We start from the raw sequence: 23307 nt of genomic DNA, 5'->3' as shown, positions 1-23307 counted from the left end.
ATAAAAAAAATTATAAAAGCTTTTGTTTAAAATATTCCAAATACAGCATATAATGTTTTTCAGGACTATTTTATCAACGTGCTGGGCTTTTGGTGGATGGACACAATATTACAGGATTGAAACTCTGAAATTAGACAATGCTTTACTATTTCTTTATTACTGTATTTTATCTGAAACAAAACAAACAAATAAAAAATACGAATAACTTGAAAGTTTCCATTCTTCCAGAAGCCAAAGAGTTCATTTAACAAAAAAAAAAACCCTGGAATTTACTACTTAAAATATTTTTTACGATATTGTTTTGCAATTGAAGACAACGCTTGATCGTTCTGTAGTAGGGGGGGAAAAAAAAAAGCTTATTTTCTTAATGTATGCAAAGTAAATCTCTGTGGGATGATGTACAATATTGGCTTTTGCCTGACACTCCAAAGGTTGATTGATATTGACATTGTTTTGGGGATGTTTATAAAGGAAAAAAATAAAAATAAAAAAGTTTAAAACACAACATTGGGGATTTTTTTTAATCCAGAAATGTATGTTTGTAAAAAAAAAACATCCTTCCACAAACAATTCAACCATTTTCTCTCACTTTTATATTGAATAAAGGTCTGGGGACATACATATTAAACAGTCACAACACAATCATCATAATACAAAAGAGAGTAATAAAGATAATTGATAAAATGGATTAGAGAACCAACAAATGATTCATAAAATCACAAATTTTAAAATTGTACAAAAGTGTTCAAATGATGTATAAGGTGAAAAATAATATGCTTCCTGAAGTGGTCCAGAAGATGTTCCAGATGTGAACCAGTAAATATGTATATCATATAAAGGTGCTAATCTATGGAATTATTAACAATTAGAAATACAAATATGTCATACTTCAATATTTCAAACACCTATAAAAACAGTATTATGAATAAGTCTTAACTTGTCTGATGAATATATAAATATACACATAAAATATTTATTTTCTGTAAAATATGTCTTGTACTGTTTACTCCCACCATTTCAGCCAAACAGTTCTGTTCAATTTTTAATAAAAGTTCACAATGTTGCATATTAATGTATGTACTTGATTGAAAAAAGCACTAATATAAAATATCTAATCCATAAATGTAAAAGCATGTTAAAAAGATTGTTACACAAACAACAATGTCACACATGTTATATGTGCTGATGTTGTTAGAAAGTTCAAATTAAAGTCTTGACAGTTTATTTCAAATCCTGCAGTTTCATTTGCTGCTGCTGTTCTCACCAGCACACTTGTGTTTCTTACACTGGTACTTAGAAAAAAAAATTTCACCACACACACTGCAACTCAAAACTTTCTCTCCTGGGTGTCTTCTCATGTGTGTTCTAAGGGTTGATCGTTCACAAAAGCTCATGTTGCAGAATGAACATGGATGTGATTTTTCACCTGTGTGTGTTCTTGTGTGCGTTTTTAAATTCTGACTTTGTGCAAAACCTTTACCACAGACTAAACAGGAAGAAGGTTTTTCACCAGTGTGTGTTTTCATGTGTACTTTCAAATTGTTACTTTGTACAAAACCTTTACTACAGATTGAACAGATAAAAGGTTTTTCACCAGTGTGTAAAATTGTGTGTTTTTTCAAACTCTGACAGTGTGTAAAACTTTTACCACAGACTGAACAGAAAAACGGTTTTTCACCAGTGTGTGTTCTCATGTGCACTTTCAAATGTTCCTTCCTTGTAAAAGATGAGCCACAGGTTGAACAGGAAAAATGTTTTTCACCAGTGTGTCTTCTCATGTGTACTTTCAAATTTTGACTTTGTGCAAAACCTTTACCACAGAGTGAACAGGTAAAAGGTTTTTCTCCTGTGTGGGTTCTCATGTGTCTTTTCAAATGATCACCTTGGACAAAACTTGAATTACACACAGAACAGTTAAAAAGGTTTTCCCCAGTGTGTCTTTTCAGGTGTTCTTTCAAACCTTGACTTCATATATACCTTGAATCACACACATGACACGCATACATTTTTTCTACTTTATGTGTTCTTGTGTGCTCTTTCATATTTTCCTTCCTTGTAAAAGATAAGCCACAGATTGAACAAGAAAAAGGTTTCTTTCCAATGTGTGTTCTCATGTGTGTTTTCAGACGACTATGGTATTTAAAGGTTTTGTCATAGTGAGAACATGTGAAGTGAGTGTTGTCAGTGTGACATGTCTTATCATCTTTAGAGTCTTCATCATCAGTGTCAGGAGAGTGTGACGTTGTGTCCTCACTATCTGATAGTGGAGCTAAGAGCTTGTCTGCTTTTGATCCTCCACAGTGGTCTCCATCAGCTTCTGTTGTCATGTGTTGTGTTGAGTTGCTGCTTGGAGGCTCCGCCTCTCTCTTCTCTTCATTTTCACCTTTGACCTCATCATCTTCACTCTTCACATGGACACCAGTCACTGGGAACTCCACCAGTCCTTCAAGATGATTTCCCTCCTGACTGATGCTGTGTTCCTCCTCTTCCTCTTTAATGTGGGGGGTCAGTGAGTCTTCCTCTTCCTTTTTACAGGGAAGGGTCTGTGTCAAAGAGGAAAAGGAGACGCCAGAGGGTCTGTGGCACCTGGTCTTCCTCTGTGATGGATCCTCCTTTACCATCCTGAAGCTACACTCCTGTTTTTCAGGCAGAAGTTGCTCTTCACAGACGTCTGCAGGACACAAAAATGACAAACATGCTTGAGAAATGTCCAGATTTGCTCAGTCACATGAGGCATCCATTGAAACCCACTACTAATAACTTAGATTTATATCGCGCTTTTCTAAACACTCAAAGCGCTCACAGAAAAGCTGGACTTAACATTCATTCACACCTGGTGGTGGTAAGCTACATCAGTAGCCATAGCTGTCCTGGGGTAGACTGACGGAAGCGTGGCTGCCAGTTTGCGCCTACGGCCCCTCCGACCACCACCTATCATTCATTCATCATTCATTCACCAGTGTGAGCGGCACCGGGGGCAAAGGGTGAAGTGTCCTGCCCAAGGACACAACGGCAGCGATTTATTTGGATGTCAATAGGTGGGAAGCGAACCTGCAACCCTCAGGTTTCTGCCTCCCCACTACCGACCGCGCAGTCTGATAGTTTATATATCAATGATGAAATATTAACATTGCAACACATGCCAATACGGCCCTTTTAGTTTACTAAATTGCAATTTTAAAGTGTTGAAAACGTTGCGGTATGATGACACGTATGATGACGCGTGCGTTTGATGTCTCGGGTTGTAGCGGACATTATTTTCCAGCCCGATCCAAGCTATAAGTAGTCTGCTTTAATCACATAATTACACAGTATTCTGGACTTCTGTGTTGCTGAATCTTTTGCAATTTGTACAATTAATAATGGAGAAGCCAAAGTAGAAATGGAGGTGGGAAGCTTTTAGCCTTTAGCCACACAAACACAGTTGGTGTTGCCTTGTTTAAAATTCCCAAAGGTGAAGCCTTACTATGGAACAGAGCGGTCAAGCGAACATGGATCCCGACCACGTCAACCGGCAGTTTTCGGTGAGAAAATTGTGGTAATAAGTCGGCTCTTACCGGAGAACTCAGGTGTGCTTGCGTCCTGCTGCAGCTGCGTGACTTCCCTCAGAGACACCTGCGGTCAACACACCCGTGGCCACACCCCTCCGACTTTCAGGTATTATATAATCTCACTAAAACTGTTAAGGCGAAGACGGGTGGAAGGAGACGGCACAACAGTGGAAGTCCAACTCAATATTTATTGAGTAATTAATGATTACGTGGGATGTGTATGCTACTATGTGTTTGAGTGTGAACTATGTGCTGGAATTAACATATGGAAATACCGTAAAGAATGTTGTCGTGCGTGTTGGATGGTGGCGTCCAAAACCAGAGGGAGAAGGCAAAAGCAATCCGGTGTCCGAGCGTGGTCGTGGGGCAGGAGAGAGCGTCCAAAGTCCAGGCAATGTGTCAGGGATCCAGGAGAGCAAATCAGGGTTCCAGAGAGGATGGCAGCAGGAATAGAGACAGGGGCTGTGGAAGGAAGGAGAGACGAAGGAGATCACAAACAAGGCAGGAGGAAAACGAGCACAGAAATAAATCGCTGGTGAGAGTCAGATAGGTGAGGCTTACTGCAAGCAATGGCAACGTTCCAACGACGAGGGTTCAGCGGCGGGAATCTTTATTCTGTCGTCCGTAATCAATGCCAGGTGTCTTGATTGGTGATCGTCTCCAGCTGTGTGTGTGAGCGGTCCGCGCTGCGCGCGAGGGGGCGTGTCTGGGTGTGGCGCGTGTGGACGCACTCAGAGTGGAGCCGCCGAGTGCTCCCGCAGATGAAGGCAGGGAAGACTGAGCTTGTGTCATAACAAAAACACTAGCAACACAATAGGTAGATAAGGGATTTTCCAGAATTATCCGAGTAAATGTGTCTAATAACATCAGAATCGCTCCCACTGCCGCTGCCCGGAGCCGTCGCTTGTTTTTTCTTTGTTTTTGTTTTTTTTAGTGCCTCACTCTAACTTTCCTCATCCACAAATCTTTCATCCTCGCTCAAATTAATGGGGAAATCGTCGCTTTCTCGGTCCCAATAGCTCTAGCTGCTGCTGGCTATGATTGTAAACAATGCGAGGAAGTGAGAAGCCCTACAACCCGTGACGTCACGTGCACATCGTCTGCTACTTTCGGTAAAGGCAAAGCTCTTTTATTAGCGACCAAAAGTTGCGAACTTTATTGTCGATGTTCTCTACTAAATCCTTTCAGCAAAAATATGGCCATATCGCAAAATGATCAAGTATGACACATAGAATGGACCTGCTATCCCCGTTTAAATAAGAAAATCTCATTTCAGTAGGCCTTTAAAAAAACAAGTTATTATATGAATTGGCCTGAAAACAAACACACTGCTCTTTACAACATTATTCACAGGAAAAGAAGACCACTTCTTACGAGGGGTGGGCAATATGGCCTAAAATCTAAATTGCAATAATTTTGCTGCTGCCTGAGGGCTACTGGGATAGGCTCCAGCGCCCCCTGTGATTTTAATGTCAGTTACTGATGTATACATTTGGAGAAAAGATTAGGTCGTTTACAGTGTAAATCTGTATTCCGTGTTGTTGTCTCTGATATGACGCCATTTTGTGGACAGTGTATTTCCTGTTGCTTCGTGCTTTGAACCCGAAGTAAAGTTTCGTCATTGATCTCGCCAAGCAAAGTTTGTAAGTGTAACCGGGGATTTCCACTGGATGTGAAACGGCGGGGCCACGGTGACGGACTCGTTCCGTTTTTGTTTTCAAGTCAATGTGTCAATTTCCACGACCTGTCTTCTATATTTAGCGGTCGCCACAACAAGGCGGTTCAATTGAGCTAAAATATACTCGTGTGGCACAGGAAGTCATGCATAAACACTAAATAAATGATCTAGTTTACTTTCAAAGTAAAATATTCTGTTTAAGGTGGAGGGCATGTTATACTTTGAAAAGTCCTAATGGACATTAAGGCAACTTGTAAAAAGGTTTTCAGACATAATTTCACAAGACATGTGATTTTAAAAGGCCTAAAATTAAAGAATCATATAACAGGCATATGCTGGGTAGCGAGATGGGGGCCTGCACTTCAGCGTTGTACAAACCCCGTTTCCATATGAGTTGGGAAATTATGTTAGATGTAAATATAAACGGAATACAATGATTTGCAAATCATTTTCAACCCAAATTCAGTTGAATATGCTACAAAGACAACATATTTGATGTTCAAACTGATAAACATTTTTTTTTGCAAATAATCATTAACTTTAGAATTTGATGCCAGCAACACGTGACAAAGAAGTTAGGAAAGGTGGCAATAAATACTGATAAAGTCGAGGAATGCTCATCAAACACCTATTTGAAACATCCCACAGGTGTGCAGGCTAATTGGGAACAGATGGGTGCTGTGATTGGGTATAAAAACAGCTTCCCAAAAAATGCTCAGTCTTTCACATGAAAGGTTGGGGCGAGGTACACCCCTTTGTCCACAACTGCGTGAGCAAATAGTCAAACAGTTTAAGAACAACGTTTCTCAAAGTACAATTGCAAGAAATTTAGGAATTTCAACATTTACGGTCCATAATATCATCAAAATGTTCAGAGAATCTGGAGAAATCACTCCACGTAAGCGGCATGGCCGGAAAAAAACATTGAATGACCGTGACCTTTGATCCTTCGGACGGCACTGTATCAAAAAACGACATCAATCTCTAAAGGATATCACCAAATGGGCTCAGGTACACTTCAGAAAACCACTGTCACTAAATACAGTTTGTCGTTACATCTGTAAGTGCAAGTCAAAGCTCTACTATGCAAAGCGAAAGCCATTTATCAACAACATCCAGAAACGGCGCCGGCTTCTCTGGGCCCGAGATCATCTAAGATGGACTGATGCAAAGTGAAAAAGCCTTCTGTGGTCTGACGAGTCCAGATTTCAAATTGTTTATGGAAATATTCGACATCGTGTCATCCGGACCAAAGGGGAAGCGAACCATCCAGACTGTTATCGACGCAAAGTTCAAAAGCCAGCGTCTGTGATGGTATGGGGGTGCATTAGTGCCCAAGGCATGGGTAACTTACACATCTGTGAAAGCACCATTAATGCTGAAAGGTACATACAGGTTTTGGAACAACATATGCTGCCATCTAAGCGCCGTCTTTTTCATGAACGCCCCTGCTTATTTTAGCAAGACAATACCAAGCCACATTCAGTTCGTGTTACAACAGCGTGGCTTCGTAAAAAAAGAGTGCGGGTACTTTTCTGGCCCGCCTGCAGTCCAAACCTGTCTCCCATGGAAAAAGCGTGGCGCATTATGAAGCGTAAAATACGACAACGGAGACCCCGGACTGTTGAACGACTGAAGCTCTACATAAAACAAGAATGGGAAAGAATTCCACTTTCAAAGCTTCAACAATTAGTTTACTCAGTTCAATCAATCAATCAATCAATGTTTACTTATATAGCCCTAAATCACTAGTGTCTCAAAGGGCTGCACAAACCACCACGACATCCTCGGTAGGCCCACATAAGGGCAAGGAAAACTCACACCCAGTGGGACATTGGTGACAATAATGACCCAGTGGGACGTCGGTGACAATGATTACTATGAGAACCTTAGAGAGGAGGAAAGCAATGGATGTCGAGCGGATCTAACATGATACTGTGAAAGTTCAATCCACAATGGATACAACACAGTCGCGAGAGTCCAGTCCAAAGAGGATCCAAGACACAGCAGCGAGAGTCCAGTTCCCAAACTTTATTGAGTGTTGTTAAACGAAAAGGTGATGTAACAGTGGTGAACATGCCCTTTCCTAACTACTTTGGCACGTGTTGCAGCCATGAAATTATTAAAAAGTTAATTATTATTTGCGGGCTTCACAGTGGCAGAGGGGTTAGTGCGTCTGCCTCACAATACAAAGGTCCTGCAGTCCTGGGTTCAAATCCAGGCTCGGGATCTTTCTGTGTGGAGTTTGCATGTCCTCCCCGTGAATGCGTGGGTTCCCTCCGGGTACTCCGGCTTCCTCCCACTTCCAAAGACATGCACCTGGGGATAGGTTGATTGGCAACACTAAATTGGCCCTAGTGTGTGAATGTGAGTGTGAATGTTGTCTGTCTATCTGTGTTGGCCCTGCGATGAGGTGGCGACTTGTCCAGGGTGTACCCCGCCTTCCGCCCGATTGTAGCTGAGATAGGCGCCAGCGCCCCCCGCGACCCCAAAAAAAGGGAATAAGCAGTAGAAAATGGATGGATGGATGATTATTTGCAAAAATAAAATACAATTTATGAATTTGAACATCAAATATATTGTCTTTGTAGTGCATTCAATTGAATATGGGTTGAAAAGGATTTGCAAATCATTGTATTCTCTTTATATTTACATCTAACACAATTTCCCAACTCATATGGAAACGGGGTTTGTAATAGAACCATTTTAAAACAGACCAATTGCCTCCTTGCTTGGCACTCAGCATCAAGGGTTGGCGGTTAAATCACCAAATGATTCCCGAGTGCGGCCTCCGCTGCCCTCACCTCCCAGCGGGTGAACTTGGGGATGGGTCAAATGCAGAGGATCATTTCACCACACCTAGTGTGTGACTACCGCTGGGACCTTAACTTTTACTTACATAGGGACTGTGAATGATTCCAAAAAGTGCAGTTCGCCTTGAAGTTAGAAAATAGAACAACAAGATATCATCGTGAGTTATATTTATATAGCGCTTTTCTCTAATGACTCAAAGCGCTTTACATAGTGAAACCCAATTCCTAAGTTACATTTAAACCAATGTGGGTGGCACTGGGAGCAGGTGCGTAGAGTGTCTTGCCCAAGGACACAACAGCAGTGACTAGGATGGCAGAAGCTGGGATCGAACCTGGAACCCTCAAGTTGCTGGCACGGCCAATATACCAACCAAACTATACCGTCACAAGTAACAAGAGCAGAACATATTAATAATAAAATGCCACAAAGTAAATGTGATGAATTCATCTTAATACTGTCCTTTTTGGCTTTCCCTTTTAAAGGGCAAAGTCCTCGCAGGGTCTTTTGTCCTAATGACTGTCTGGTTCTAGTGAGGAGACTATAATTTAGGAAAACATTTTATTTACAAATGGACTAGGATAAGTCACTCATTTTTACAGGTAGCTAAAGTTGGGATGTAATTAAGATAATGAAGGATGAAGTGATCAGGAAATGTTTAATATAGATTAGAATAGGCCGTGCAACTAATCATATGTCCTGAGTTACAGTTAAAACTGGGTGCAAGTTCATGCCCACGCACATACACTCTTATTGCCCACATTCTTGCCACTGTTTACGTGGCTTCTTGGCCGACGTCTGAAAGACAACACCAGATATGAAGTCGGAGTCCAGGGAGAAAAAAAATCACCGGTCATTATCGCACAGAAGGAACCTTCCTGGTGTTACCTGACGGCACGACCACCAAGCTGCGACACCACCACAAAGGCTCCTCCATGCTTGTGCTCGTACCACCTGGCTTGGTAGGGTTGTACCCGCCTACCAAGCCAAAGACTTAGGTCTAATGACAAAACAGGGCGTAGCTGCCGCTGAGTGGACAGACAAACAACTACCACATTTTCACCACTCCCCGTTGTCGGTTTAAAACATAGCTTTGTGCTGCACTTTGGACACACCTGCTGTAGGCTACGAGGAGCTAGCAGCTACACAACAGCTAAACTAAAACAGCACATTTAAGCATATCAAATAATTATAGTTGCTTAATACGTACACAAAGTCTCCAAAACAGAAATCTGATACAAAGTATCCAGTAACAAACGTGTCCGCAGCGTTCAACTTTCTGCACCATGAGCTTGACTTAATGAATTATTGTGGCCATTAGGTTAAGTTAAGTTAAGGTTAAAGTACCAATGATTGTCACACACACACTAGGTGTGGTGAAATTTGTCCTCTGCATTTGACCTATCCCCTTGATCACCCCCTGGGAAGTGAGGGGAGCAGTGGGCAGCAGCGGTGCCGCGCCCTGGAATCATTTATGGTGATTTAACCTTGTTGTGAAAGATCAAATCGAACAATTGCAAAAGAACTGTCATAAGGTTGGTGTTTTTTATATATTTGTGTCAATATGTATAAGCATCCTCACCCTTCCCGGGAAGGTCTATTCAGGTGTACTGGAGAGGAGTTTATGCCGCATAGTCGAACCTTGGATTCAGGAGGAACAGTGTGGTTTACGTCCTGGTCGTGGAACTGTGGACCAGCTCTATACTCTCGGCAGGGTCCTTGAGGGTACATAGGAGTTTGCCCAACTGGTCTACATGTGCTTTGTGGACTTGGAGAAGGTATTCGGCCGTGTACCCCGGGAAGTCCTGTGGTGAGTGCTCAGAGAGTATGGAGTATCGGACTGTGTTATTGTGGCGGTCCGCTCCCTGTATGATCAGTGTCAGAACTTGGTCCGCATTGCCGGCAGTAAGTCGGCAGTTGGGTTGGACTCCGCTAAGGAGGTTCATAACTTCTATGGACTGAATTTCTAGGCGCAATCAAGGCGTTGAGGGGATCCAGTTTGGTGGCTGCAGGTTTAGGTCTCTGCTTTTGCAGATGATGTTGTCCTGATGGTTTCAACTGGCCAGAATCTTCAGCTCTCACTGGATCGGTTCGCAGCCGAGTGTGAAGCGACTGTGATGAGAATCAGCACCTCCAAGTCCGAGTCCAAGGTTCTCGTCCGGAAAAGGGTGGAGTTCCCTGGCTCAAGTGGAGGAGTTCAAGTACCTAGAAGTCTTGTTCATGAGAGAAGAAAGAGAGGATTGTGAGTTTGACAGGTGGATCGGTGCGGCGCTGAGCCGGAAGGCAAAGCTCTCATTCAACCGGTCAATCTACGTTCCCATCCTCACCTATGGTCATGAGCTTTGGGTTATGACAGAAAAGACAAGATCACGGGTACAAGCGGTCGAAATAAGGCTCTCCCTTAGAGATAGGGTGAGAAGCTCTGTCATCCGGGAGGAGCTCAAAGTAAAGCTGCTGCTCCTCCACATGGAGAGGAGCCAGATGAGGTGGTTCGGGCATTTGGTCAGGATGCCACCCAAACGCCTCCATAGGAAGGTGTTTAGGGCACGTCCGACCGGTAGGAGGACACGGGGAAGACCCAGGACACGTTGGGTAGACTATGTCTCCCGGCTGGCCTGGGAACGCCTCGGGATCCCCCGGGAAGAGCTGGACGAAGCGGCTGGGGAGAAGAACGTCTGTGCTTCCCTGCTTATAGGCTGCTGCCCCCGCGACCCGACCTCGGATAAGCAAAGTTAGATGGATGGATGGATGGATGTGTAACACAACTTGATGTTTCTTGAAAACAGCGTCCAGTAGTTGATATTGTCGCTCCTTCTCCTCTTTTGTTGGACAAAATTCCTCTTTGTTCTCTGCTATCGTTTTTTTTTTTTTTTTTTTTTTTTTTTTCTAACATCACAAATATTTCTTCAACAGCAGCAGTTAGTCGCTGAGTCACCAACACGCACATCATTTGTAAAGTAGACATGTTCACACAATAAAAACACTTTACACTTACATTGGATCTCTGCTTTGATGTGTCGATTTCTTCCGCCTCTGTTTGTTAGCAGCTAACAAGCTAAGCTAACCAGCAGACTAGGCTAGCACGTCAAAGTGCACACAGACTAATGTATCTGCATACAAACAATTAATAACGACGTTTACTCTGTTAAACGACACACATGTGCACATGTACGTTGTAATTAAGACCAAGAAACCATTAGAACCAAAAAAAGTATTCTTACCATGAATTGATTAACGTGGACCCCGACTTAAACAAGTTGAAAAACTTATTCGGGTGTTACCATTTAGTGGTCAATTGTACGGAATATGTACTGTACTGTGCAATCTACTAATAAAAGTATCAATCAAAAAACAATCAAATCGTCAGACGCCATCTTGTTTTGTTCTTCCTCCTGTGTGACGTCATCGAGGTGTTCTCAACCCCGGAACAAATGTTGGCCAAACACGTGTTTCACTTGGACAATAGTGAGTGGTGCACACTTCCTTCGCCCGGCCGAAGAACAAAAATAAAGTCCCATTTAAGAGTTGCTGGTGTAACAATAGGAAGAATATATTCCACTCCTCTCTTCTACACGCGGCTTACGAGGTAATATAAATTATATATTTTTACTTTACTTCTGTTATTTACCTGATATGTTGTTCGAAGCTAACGTGCTAGCGTTAGCCCGCTAGCAGGCCTTTGTAGCAAATACTAGCGTTTTATTTTGAGGAGTGTATTTTATATGTTCTCTATGAGAATTATATTGACTTATTTAATACTTTAACTGTTTTTTGTTCAATATTAAAGTCACGCTTAACATCATTAAATATTTGTTACTAGAAAAGAACGAACGTCTCGTAATTTAAGTCTGGAATAAGTCATATGGTATAATAATAATAGTAATAATAATACATTTATTTGCTATAGCGCCTTTCAGTGCATTCAAAGACGCTTTACATGACGAAAAAATAAAATTATTATTACCCCAAAGGGAATAAGCTGTAGAAAATGGATGGATGGATTATTATGGCAGTGTAATATAATGTATTACACATACATTGCAGTGGTCTACTTTGTGCTGGTGCTAACTTTATTAGCAATAAATACAAATGATGTTGTTTGCACGCACTTCTATTACCCTGATGACATCCACCCATCTGTTGTCCTACCACCTGTCCCTTTTTGGGGTTGAATATTAAAAATGGCTCTAATATATTGCACACAAATTGAACATGCATCAATATTCTGTTTGTAATCAAAGCATGAGGTACCCAAATATTGTAACCCATATATATATATATATATATATATATATATATATATATATATATATATATATATACATACACACACACACACAATATATTTCCAAAATAATTTGGCCACCTGCCTTTACTCACATATGAACTTGAATTGCCATCCCAAGGAATTGTCCAAAATGTTTTGGTATCCTGGAACCTTCCAAAGTTCCTTTCACTGCAACTAAGGGGAAAAGCCCAACTCCTGGAAAACCAACTTCACACCATAATGCCTCCCCCACCAAATTTCACACTCGGCACAATCCCATCGTAAATGTAGCAATCTCTTGGCAACCTCCAAACCCAGACTGGTCCATCAGATTACCAGATTGAAAAAGCGTGACTCATCAGTCCAGAGAAGGCGTCTCCACTGCTTAGAGTCCAGCGGCGACGTGCTTTACACCACTGCATCCCACGCTTTGCATTGGACTTGGTGATGTATGGCTTGGATACAGCTGCACAGGCATGGAAAGCCATTCCATGAAGCTCTCTGCCTACTGTACGTGGGTTAATTGGAAGGTCACATGAAGTTTGGAGCTCTGTCGCAAATGACAGTGCAAAGACTTTCTGCACAATGTGCTTCAGCATCTGCTGACAACTCTCTGTCCGTTTACGTGGCCTACCACTTGGTGGCTGAGTTGCTGTTGTTCCTAAACTCTTCACTTTTCTTATGATAAAGTTGACTTTGGAATATTTAGGAGCGAGGACATTTTACGACTAGATTTGTTGCACAGGTGGCATCCTATGACAGTTCCACGCTGGAAATCACTGAGAGCGCCCCATTTTTTCACAAAATGTTTGTAGAAACAGTCTCCATGCCTAAGTGCTTGATTTTATAAGTGATAAGAACACCTGATTCTGATCATTTGGATGGGTGGCCAAATACTTTTGGCAATATAGTGGGTATATATATTCTCACGCCAGCACATTTCTTAAGGTGTGGGGGAGGTTCAACCAACATACTATCACACGGCCACACCCGCTGGCACTTGTTACACGTGCTTCGCTGCACTTCTGTTTGTTTTCTGTTGGGTTAAAAATGTTACTTTCGTAGAAGGAAGAACAAGGAGAGGATATTGCGTGTAAAAGTAAAGCCAACTAGTCACAGCTCTGCAGTCCTGGTCACCGTTGACGCAAGGTGGGACTATTTTGGAGGTGCACGTCAAGGTTGGCTGGTAGGTTGGTAGTGGGAGGAGCGAGTTGGCGTCACTTGATGCTGCAGCACAATGAAACTTTTATTTGTGCAGACTGACTTCATGCAGTCATGACGGTATTAAAATCCCAGCAGGAGGTTTTCTATAAGTTGTTAGTTTTTATCAATAATTAATGTAAATGCAGAAAACAAGATCAATTACACAATTAATAATAATCAATAACTGATGATTATTCCATGTGTGGAAGAACACCACCACAAAGTGGTGTCAGTCCACTTGGAAAATATTATATTTGATGGACAAAAAAATATTTGACACGTCTAAGCTGAAGTTTGTTTGTGTTGTCTTGCGGACGTCCAACAGATGAACGCTCGTCAAGAAGAACGTCCCCTTCAGCAGCAGGAGGATCCACAGCCCCCCCACATTAAAGAGGAAAAGGAGGATCTCTGGGTTACTCAGGAGGAAGAGTTTCTTCCAGGGCAGGAGGAGGCTGAGCTCAGGAAGTTTCCACTGACTGTTGTCTCTGTGAAGACTGAAGAGCATGAAGACAAACCACCTGAGTCCTCACAGCTTCATCACAGTCCAAGTAAGCACAACATCCACATATCATCTAATACAATGTTTGTGACACATGTTCATCCGGGGGCTACACTTATGACTAAAGATGGAGATATACTTGCTTTTTAACACGTCCATTTAAAAATGAATTAGTGAAGTGAATTATATTTATATAGCGCTTTTCTCTAGTGACTCTAAGCGCTTTTATATAGTGAAACCTAATATCTAAGTTATATTTAAACCAGTGTGGGTGGCACTGGGAGCAGGTGGGTAAAGTGTCTTGCCCAAGGACACAACGGCAGTGACTAGGATGGTGGAAGCGGGGATTGAACCTGGAACCCTCAAGTTGCTGGCACAGCTACTCTACCAAGCGACACCGCGCTTGCTCCCGCTGACGTGCCGGTCCTCAAGTGACTGCGTGATAAGAACGCACCGTCACACTAAACAAAATAAAACAAAGGCGGAAAGCAATAATAGTTAAAAAAACAAAAAAGTAAACCGGAATTTTGACCCGGAGAAGGCAGCTGGGTTTAAATAACCAAAAATTCTGCATCCCGGGGATGCGCAGACTTTCGGAAATGCACGTCCTTTTTTATTTCAATGCGTACAAAGAAATTAAAAGTGTGTTAACGCCAACACGGGTTATTAATGTGATTATCAGAGAGCAGTCATTTCCATTAGACAATATTCAAATATAGGTGGTAGTGTTGTAACCATACCAATATTTTGGTACCAGTACTAAAATTATTTTGGTACCTTTCAAAATAAAGGGAACCACGAAAATGGCATTATTGACAAGAAGATGACATAACTGCTGTGATGAGGTGGCGACTTGTCCAGGGTGTACCCCGCCTTCCGCCCGATTGTAGCTGGGATAGGCGCCAGCACCCCCCGCGACCCCAAAAAGGTAATAAGCGGTAAAAAATGGAAGGATGGATGGATGACATAACTGCATTTCACCTTGCACTACACACATAGTTGACTTCTTTAAGACTTCAAATAAACAGCTGTTGATAAAAGACTTCCCTGCTCTGAGATGTTACAGAACATCATGTTGGAGGTGTTCAATCTCTTGTGCTACTAGAGATGCTAACTAAATTTCCTTTTTTTATATATTTCTTTATTTCCCCAAATTACAAATGTTTATTTGTATTTAGTTAATTCTCTGCGGTCCAGCAATGTCTCAACACCTATGAGAGATTAATTAATCTAGTTTATTTTTAATAATTAGCTACGTTTTCTTGATGTTAAAGGGGAACATAATCACCAGACCTATGAAAGCGTCAATATATACCTTTAAAGGTGCAGAAAAAAGACCATATATATTTTTTAACCGATTTCCGAACTCTAAATGGGTGAATTTTGGCGAATTAAACGCCTTTCTGTTTATGGCTCTTTTGGCGATGACGTCAGAACGTGACGTCACCGAGGTAATACATCCGCCATTTTCGTTTTCAACACATTGCAAACACAGGGTCTCAGCTCTGTTATTTTCTGTTTTTTTGACTATTTTTTTGGAACCTTGGAGACATCATACCTCGTCGGTGTGTTGTCGGAGGGTGTAACAACACTAACAGGGAGGGATTCAAGTTGCACCACTGGCCCGAAGATGCGAAAGTGGCAAGAAATCTGCCGCCAGACCCCCATTGAATGTGCCGGAGTGTCTGCACATTTTACCGGCGATGACAGACATGGCACAGAGATGTATGGATAACCTGCAGATACATTTGTAAAGATAAAATCAACAAAATCACAAAGGTGAGTTTTGTTGATGTTGTGCTAATCAGACATATTTGGTCGCAGCGTGACTGCCAGCTAATCAATGCTAACATGCTATGCTAATCGATGCTAACATGCTATTTACCGGCGGTGCTAAAGCAGACATGGCACAGAGATGTTTGGATAACCTATAGATGCATTTGCAACAATATTACGTTTCCTTCCACCCACATTTAATGCAAAAAAAACACTTACCAATCCACGGATTGGTAAATTGCTCCTGTGTCACTAGATGCGAAAGTCCTGATCGTTTGGTCCGCACATTTTACCGGAGATGCTAAAGCAGCTATTCGGCCATGCTATGGTCATGAATACCGTCAATAGCTATTCGCTCAATACCTTCAGTTTATTCTTCAATACTTTCATACTCCAACCATTCGTTTCAAAACATGCGTAATCTGTTGAATCGCTTAAACCGCTGAAATCCGAGTCTGAATCTGAGCTAATGTCTCTATATCTTGCTGTCATATTCGCCATTGTTTGTTTACATTGGCAGCACTGTATGACGTCACAGGAAAATGGACAGTGTCTTCGCAGAGAGTGAAAAAAAGGCACTTTAAAGATTTTTTTAGGGATATTCCGGGACCGGTAAAATTTTGAAAAAAAAATACAACAAGCCACTGGGAACTGATTTTTATTGCTTTTAACCCTTTTGAAATTGTGATAATATTCCGCTTTAACATTGCAGCATACAAGCTACAACAACACACAACTATGTGAAAGTTTCCTAAAGGAAAATGTTGATATGTAAATAAGTAGAGTAAATAAATCATAAACAGGATTTTACAGTTTAAATGCAAATGTCGATGCTCCTCTTAGACACGCCTAATAAAGGTGTTTGTAAAATCCCCTGATGTCTTTTTGGTGCTAAACTAACCAAAACATTAGCGCCGCATAAAACACCATGTTGCTACTGGTTCGACATTTCAGGAAAAAAAGTTAAAAAAAATACTTTAAAGCCCTATTCAGCTATTAACTGACGTAAAATAGTCATGTTTAGCCAAATTCTAAAAGAAAATGTGTACTCTCCCTTTAAAATATCACAGAACTAATGCAAACAGGTGCCACTTACAGTAAGTGGCGCCATTAATACAAACAGCTACAATGGTAAAACACAAGTTTAACATGTAAATGTGGCAAATATAAACATTTGCTTGTAAACCACTATCACAAACATATTCGCGCTAGGCCTTAGGTTTCTGAAAAGTAGGTTTTATTTGTTTTTAGTCCTGTTCTTTTTTCTCTTTCGGGTCTATAAGCAGCTGTCTTGTTTGTATGTAAGTGTTTTACTTCTGTGTTTATTTTTTTCATGAGTTTTTGTATTGGTTCCCTGATGTACGGTATGGTTTTGACATCTTGACTGTCAACATGGTGACGGATAAGATCCTCAGAGACATTATCAGAACATATACTGGTGCAGAACAATGTGTCATATGACTGGGTAAATCTGGACTTTTCTAAAGCATTTGTTCATCTAACGTGTATTGAAGAACATCTCCCTGAGCAGCAAGAGTGGACCTCAAGGATGGAGCAGAATCAGTCACAACTCACCTATATTAAAAGGAAAAGAAGGAGCTGCAGTACCCCCACACTAAAGGGAAGGAGGAGCCACATACCTCTCACATTAAGGAGAAAAATTAATCACAGCCCTCCCTCACCTTACAGAGAAAGAGGAGTCACATCTTCGCTCACAATCAAGAGGAAAAGGAGCACCCACTGACCCCCCATTTTAAAGAGGAAGCTCTACATTACCCTCACATCATAAAGGAAGAGGAGGAACACGGCATCAGTCAGGAGGGAGAGCATCCTGAATGGTTGGAGGAGTTCCCAGTGATTGGTGTCCCTGTGAAGAGTGAAGATGATGAGGTGAAAGTGAGGAGAAGAGAGAGGCGGAACCTCCAAGCAGCAGCTCAACTCAGCAGCTCGAGCACGAGCATGGAAGAGACTTTGTAGTGGTGTCGCAGCTTGGTGGTCGTGCCGTCAGGTAACACCAGGAAGGTTCCTTCTGTGCGATATTGACTGGTGCTTTTTTCTCCCTGGACTCCGACTTCATATCTGGTGTTGCCCTTCAGACCTCGGCCAAGAAGCCACGTAAACAGTGGCAAGAATGTGGGCGATAAGAGTGTATGTGCGTGAGCATGAACTTGCACCCGGTTTCAACTGGAACTCAGGACATATGATTAGTTGCCCGGCCTATTCTAATCTATATTAAACATTTCTTAATCACTCCATCCTTCATTATCTTAATTGTATCTCAACTTTAGCTACCTGTAAAAATGAATGACTTATTTTAGTCCATTTGTAAATAAATAGATTTCTTAAATTATAGTCTCCTCATTAGTCCTAGTTACCTGAGATACTAAGTATGTCATTATTTTGACTTAGTAAATATTGACTAACCAAGACAAAATAATGACTAAGTCAAATGTATTTACTGTTAATAAGCGTTTGCAATACGCGTTTGAAAAAAAGAGTTACAAGTGGAGCCACATGCTGACATATGATCAACTCATCATGCTTAAATTATGACAGCATTTGGGAACCCTGTAGTTGATTTTTATTATGTAAGTGCAATATTTTTATCAACATGTGATAGCAGGGAACCTGCCATTCAAAACTAGGCTGCTACATTACTAATGATTAATGTAACCGTAGCTGAAAAAAAGAGTACAATAGCAATAGTTCATGTAGGCTTTATGATGCAATTACATTATTATGTCAACTATCAGAGACATCAACTTTTCATTTTTAACATAATGTATTTTTTTTGCTGTTTCAACACAGTAAAAGGTAAAGTGAAATAACTTAGTTGTTAACTATAGGTCAATAATGCTTGTCTTTCTCTCAGACAGAAAAGGCTTTGCTGTCCGTAACAAACGCACGCATGCACACACCGCAAATTGAGCCAACGTTACGCTAAAAGCTAATTGGCCTTCACCTCAAGGACTGCGAGCGAGCTGAGCTGCCGCTTATATTTCTAAAACGTCAACGGGCTCATAGTGATGTTACAAGTAGTTGAGTAGGAGGTGTTTATTATAATTTGGGGAGAGTCCGCTGCCTTTTGCTCACCTGCTGAACACCTTTCTGCTAACATGCACCGTCTCCCCTCTCTGCCTGCCTCTGCCGTAAGGACTGACTCCATGCGCTCTGAATGCGCACTGCTGATTGGCTGTTACCGCTCTGAATACGCACTGCTGATTGGCTGTTATGGCTGTTACTGCTCTGTGTGTAACCAATCAGATGGTTGTGTGGGTGGGACAATGTTGGGTGCTGCAGAAACATAGTGACAGAGGCAGTATGGAGCGTACCAGCTTGTTAAGACTTTAGTTTAGCACCGAATGATAATATAAATACATTTAATAAAGTCAAATATCAATAAGGCAACCAAAGAAGTATCCTGCACTTCTCTTTTGTAAAGTAAATCTGAACAGGCGATATGGGTATCTACATCAACTATACAGGACTGTCTCAGAGAATTAGAATATTGTGATAAAGTCTTTTATTTTACGTAATGCAACTAAAAACATGAAAATATCATACATTCTGGATTCATTACACATTAACTGAAATATTGCAAGCCTTTTATTATTTTAATATTGCTGATTATGGCATACAGCTTAAGAAAACTCCAAAAACCTACCTCAAAAAATTAGAATATTTCCTCAGACCAAGTAAAAAAAAAGATTTATAACAGCAAACCAAAATCAAACATTTAAAAATGTTGATTAATGCACTCAGTACTTGGTTGGAAATCATTTTGCACGGATTACTGCATCAATACGGCGTGGCATGGAGGCAATCGGCCTGTGGCACTGCTGAGGTGTTATGGACGCCCAGGATGCTTCAATAGCGGCCTTTAGCTCATTTGCATTATTGGGTCTGGTGTCTTTCAGCTTCTTCTTCACAATAACCCACGCATTCTCTATGAGGTTCAGGTCAGGGGAGTTGGCAGGCCAATGGAGGACAGTAATGCCATGGTCAGTACACCAGTTACTGGTGGTTTTGGCACTGTGGACAGGTGCCAGATCATGCAGGAAAATGAAATCATCATCACCATAGAGCTTTTCAACAGATACAGCTTCAATAGCCGTATTCCCATGGTCAAGCCACTCCTGAACTCTCGACAACAGAAGTTTCCTCAGTCAGCAATGGTTTGGGGAGCCATGTCAGCTGCTGGTTTTGGTCCACTGTGTTTCATCAAGTCCAGAGTCAAAGCAGCTGTGTACATGCTTCCATCTGTTGTAAAGCTCTATAGAGATGATGATTTAATTTTCCAGCATGATCAGGCACCTGCTCACACTGCCAAAACCAGCAGTAAGTGGTGTACTGATCATGGCATTACTGTCCTCGATTGGCCTGCCAACTCTCCTGACCAAAACCCCATAGAGAATTTATGGGGTATTGTGAAGAAGAAGCTGAGAGACACCAGACCCAATAATGCAAATGAGCTGAAGGCCGCTATTGAAGCATCGTGGGCATCCATAACACCTCAGCAATGCCACAGGCCGATTGCCTCCATTCCACGCCGCATTGATGCAGTAATCCGTGCAAAAGGATTCCCAACCAAGTACTGAGTGCATTAATTGACATTTTCAAATGTTTGATTTTGTTTTGCTGTTATAAATCTTTTTTTTTTAACTTTGTCTGAGGAAATATTCTAATTTTTTGAGATAGGATTTTTGAGTTTTCTTAAACTGTATGCCATAATCAGCAATATTAAAATAATAAAAGGCTTGCAATATTTCAGTTGAGTTGGCAGGCCAATGGAGGACAGTAATGCCATGGTCAGTACACCAGTTACTGGTGGTTTTGGCACTGTGGACAGGTGCCAGATCATGCAGGAAAATGAAATCATCATCAAATGAATGAATGAATGAATCCAGAATGTATGACATTTTCATGTTTTTAGTTGCATTACGTAAAATAAAAGACTTTATCACAATATTCTACTTCTCTGAGACAGTCCTGTATGATTTGCCTGAGAAGCTGGACAGGAAAAAAAAAAAAAATATATATATATATATATATATATATATATATATATTTTTTTTTAAAGGGGAACATTATCACAATTTCAAGAGGGTTAAAAACAATAAAAATCAGTTCCCAGTGGCATGTTGTATTTTTTGCAGTTTTTTTCAAAATTTTACCGGTCTCCGAATATCCCTAAAAAAAGCTTTAAAGTGCTTGATTTTCGCTATTTGCGATGCCACTATCCATTTCCCTGTGACGTCACACAGTGCTGCCAATGCAAACAAACAATGGCGAATAGCACAGCAAGATATAGCGACATTAGCTCGGATTCAGACTCGGATTTCAGCGGCTTAAGCGATTCAACAGATTACGCATGTATTGAAACAGATGGTTGGAGTATGAAAGTATTGAAGAAGAAACTGAAGCTATAGAGCGAAAAGCTATTGACGCTATTCATAGTTGTGTGGACCAAACGATCAGGACTTTCCCATCTTGTGACACTGGAGCAACTTAAATCTGTCGATTGGTAAGTGGGTTTTTTTTCGCATTAAATGTGGGTGGAAGGAAACGTAATATAGTTGCAAATGCATCTGCAGGTTATCCATACATCTCTGTGCCATTTCTGCTTTAGCACCGCCGGTAAATAGCATGTTAGCATCGATTAGCGTAGCATGTTAGCATTGATTAGCTTGCAGTCAACATCAACAAAACTCACCTTTGTGATTTCTATGACTTTATCATTGCAAATGCATCTGCAGGTTATCCATACATCTCCGTGCCATGTCTGTCATTGCTGGTAAAATGTGGAGCCACTTTGGTACATTCAATGGGGGTCTGGTGCAACTTGAATCCCTCCCTGTTAGTGTTGTTACACCCTCCGACAACACACCGATGAGGCATGATGTCTCCAAGGTTCCAAAAAATAGTCGAAAAAACGGAAAATAACAGAGCTGAGACCCAATCTTTACAATGGGTTGAAAATGAAAATGGCGGCTGTATTACCTCGGCGACGTCACATTCTGACGTCATCCCCTCCAGCACGATAAACAGAAATGCGTTTAATTCGCCAAAATTCACCCATTTAGAGTTCGAAAATTGCTTAAAAAAATATATGGTCTTTTTTCTGCACCATCAAGGTATATAATGACGCTTACATAGGTCTGGTGATAATGTTCCCCTTTAAGACTTTAGTTTTGGTGATGGGTAATGTGTTGGTATTGTTAAAGGCCTACTAAAACCCACTACTACCGGCCACGCAGTCTGATAGTTTATATATCAATGATGAAATATTAACATTGCAACACAGGCCAATACGGCCTTTTTAGTTTACTAAATTGCAATTTTAAATCTCCCGCGAGGTATCCTGTTGAAAACGTCGCGGAATGATGATGCTTATTTTGACACATGCTTGTGATGTTATTGGTTGGAGCGGACATGTTTTCCCAGCACCACTCACGGCTAAAAGTAGTCTGTTTTTACCGCATAGTTACACAGTTTTTTGGCAATCTGTGTTGCTGAATCTTTTGCAATTTGTTCAATTAATAATGGAGACTATAAAAAAGAATGCTCTTGGTGGAAAGCGGTGGATTGCAGCTGCCTTTAGCAACTGAAACACAGCCGGTGTTTCTTTGTTTGTTGTGAAGCTTTAACACAGAGCGGTCAAGCGAACATGTTTCTCTACGTCAACCAGCACGTTTTTGGATGGGAAAATGGTGATATTAAGTCGGCACTTGAGCGGATAATGCGACCTCCTCCTGCAGCTGTCAAAAAGGCAGCTGTGGTCCTGGCTCCTCCATTGGCTTCTCTCAGAGACACTGGCGGTCACCGCAGCCCTCCGACTTTCAAGTATGACTTTATAATCTCACTAAAACACTATTAACACAATAAGCAGATAAGGGATTTTCCAGAATTATCCTAGTAAATGTGTCTAATAACATCTGAATCGCTCCCACTGCCTTAGCCTGGAACCGTCGTCATTTTTTTCTTTGTGCTTCACTCTTAACTTTCCTCATCCACAAATCTTTCATCCTCGCTCAAATTAATGGAGAAATCGTTGCTTTCTCGGTCCGAATCGCTCCTGCTGCTGGTGGCTATGATTATAAACAATATAAGGATGTCAGGAGCCCTACAACCCGTGACGTCTCGCGCACATCGTCTGCTACTTCCGGTACAGGCAAGGTTTTTTTTATAAGCAACCAAAAGTTGCGAACTTTATCGTGGATGTTCTCTACTAAATCCTTTCAGCAAAAATATAGCAATATTGCGAAATTATCAAGTATGACACATAGAATGGACCTGCTATCCCCTTTTAAATAAGAAAATCTCATTTCAGCAGGCCTTTAAGGTGGCCTGGCGGAATAACTCGGTTGGTAGAGTGGCAATGCCAGCAACTTGAGGGTTCCAGGTTCGATCCCAGCTTCTGCCATCCGAGCCATTGTGTCCTTGGGCAAGACACTTTACCCACCTGCTCCCAGCGCCACCCACATTGGTTTAAATGTACACTTCCACGTGATGTAGAACAATA

At 41.4% G+C, this 23307-nt stretch overlaps 2 protein-coding genes and 1 long non-coding RNA gene across 6 annotated transcripts in view; 1 reads left to right on the top strand and 2 right to left on the bottom strand.

Moving 5' to 3' along the window:
- LOC133545391 (gastrula zinc finger protein XlCGF57.1-like) overlaps positions 1 to 23307 on the bottom strand; it is a 211375-nt gene that overhangs the window by 138833 nt on the left and 49235 nt on the right. The gene's annotated exons all lie outside the window — the stretch shown is intronic.
- On the bottom strand, positions 571 to 5117 carry LOC133545513 (uncharacterized). The gene is made up of 3 exons (XR_009804859.1): positions 4113 to 5117; positions 3558 to 4013; positions 571 to 2671 (listed from the first exon to the last, which is right to left on the bottom strand). It is a non-coding gene; the product is annotated as an uncharacterized LOC133545513 (long non-coding RNA).
- The window catches only part of LOC133545407 (oocyte zinc finger protein XlCOF6.1-like), a 235001-nt gene continuing 223157 nt past the window's right edge, over positions 11464 to 23307 (top strand). Inside the window, exons 1-3 of one of the 4 annotated variants that reach the window (XM_061890968.1) lie at positions 11471 to 11626; positions 13836 to 14058; positions 17475 to 18132. In XM_061890968.1, coding sequence (XP_061746952.1) covers positions 13836 to 14058; positions 17475 to 17542 — 291 coding nt within the window. In that variant the 5' untranslated portion in view covers positions 11471 to 11626 and the 3' untranslated portion in view covers positions 17543 to 18132. Of the gene's footprint in view, positions 11627 to 13835; positions 14059 to 17474; positions 18133 to 23307 lie in introns of those variants that run through there. The other 3 variants (XM_061890964.1, XM_061890961.1, XM_061890967.1) reach the window with 3 other exon arrangements.

This window comes from Nerophis ophidion, linkage group LG28, assembly GCF_033978795.1.
Source record: "Nerophis ophidion isolate RoL-2023_Sa linkage group LG28, RoL_Noph_v1.0, whole genome shotgun sequence".
Taxonomy (NCBI): domain Eukaryota; kingdom Metazoa; phylum Chordata; class Actinopteri; order Syngnathiformes; family Syngnathidae; genus Nerophis; species Nerophis ophidion.
Note: the sequence above shows the minus strand (reverse complement) of the source record. Positions and strands in the feature narration are given on the sequence as shown.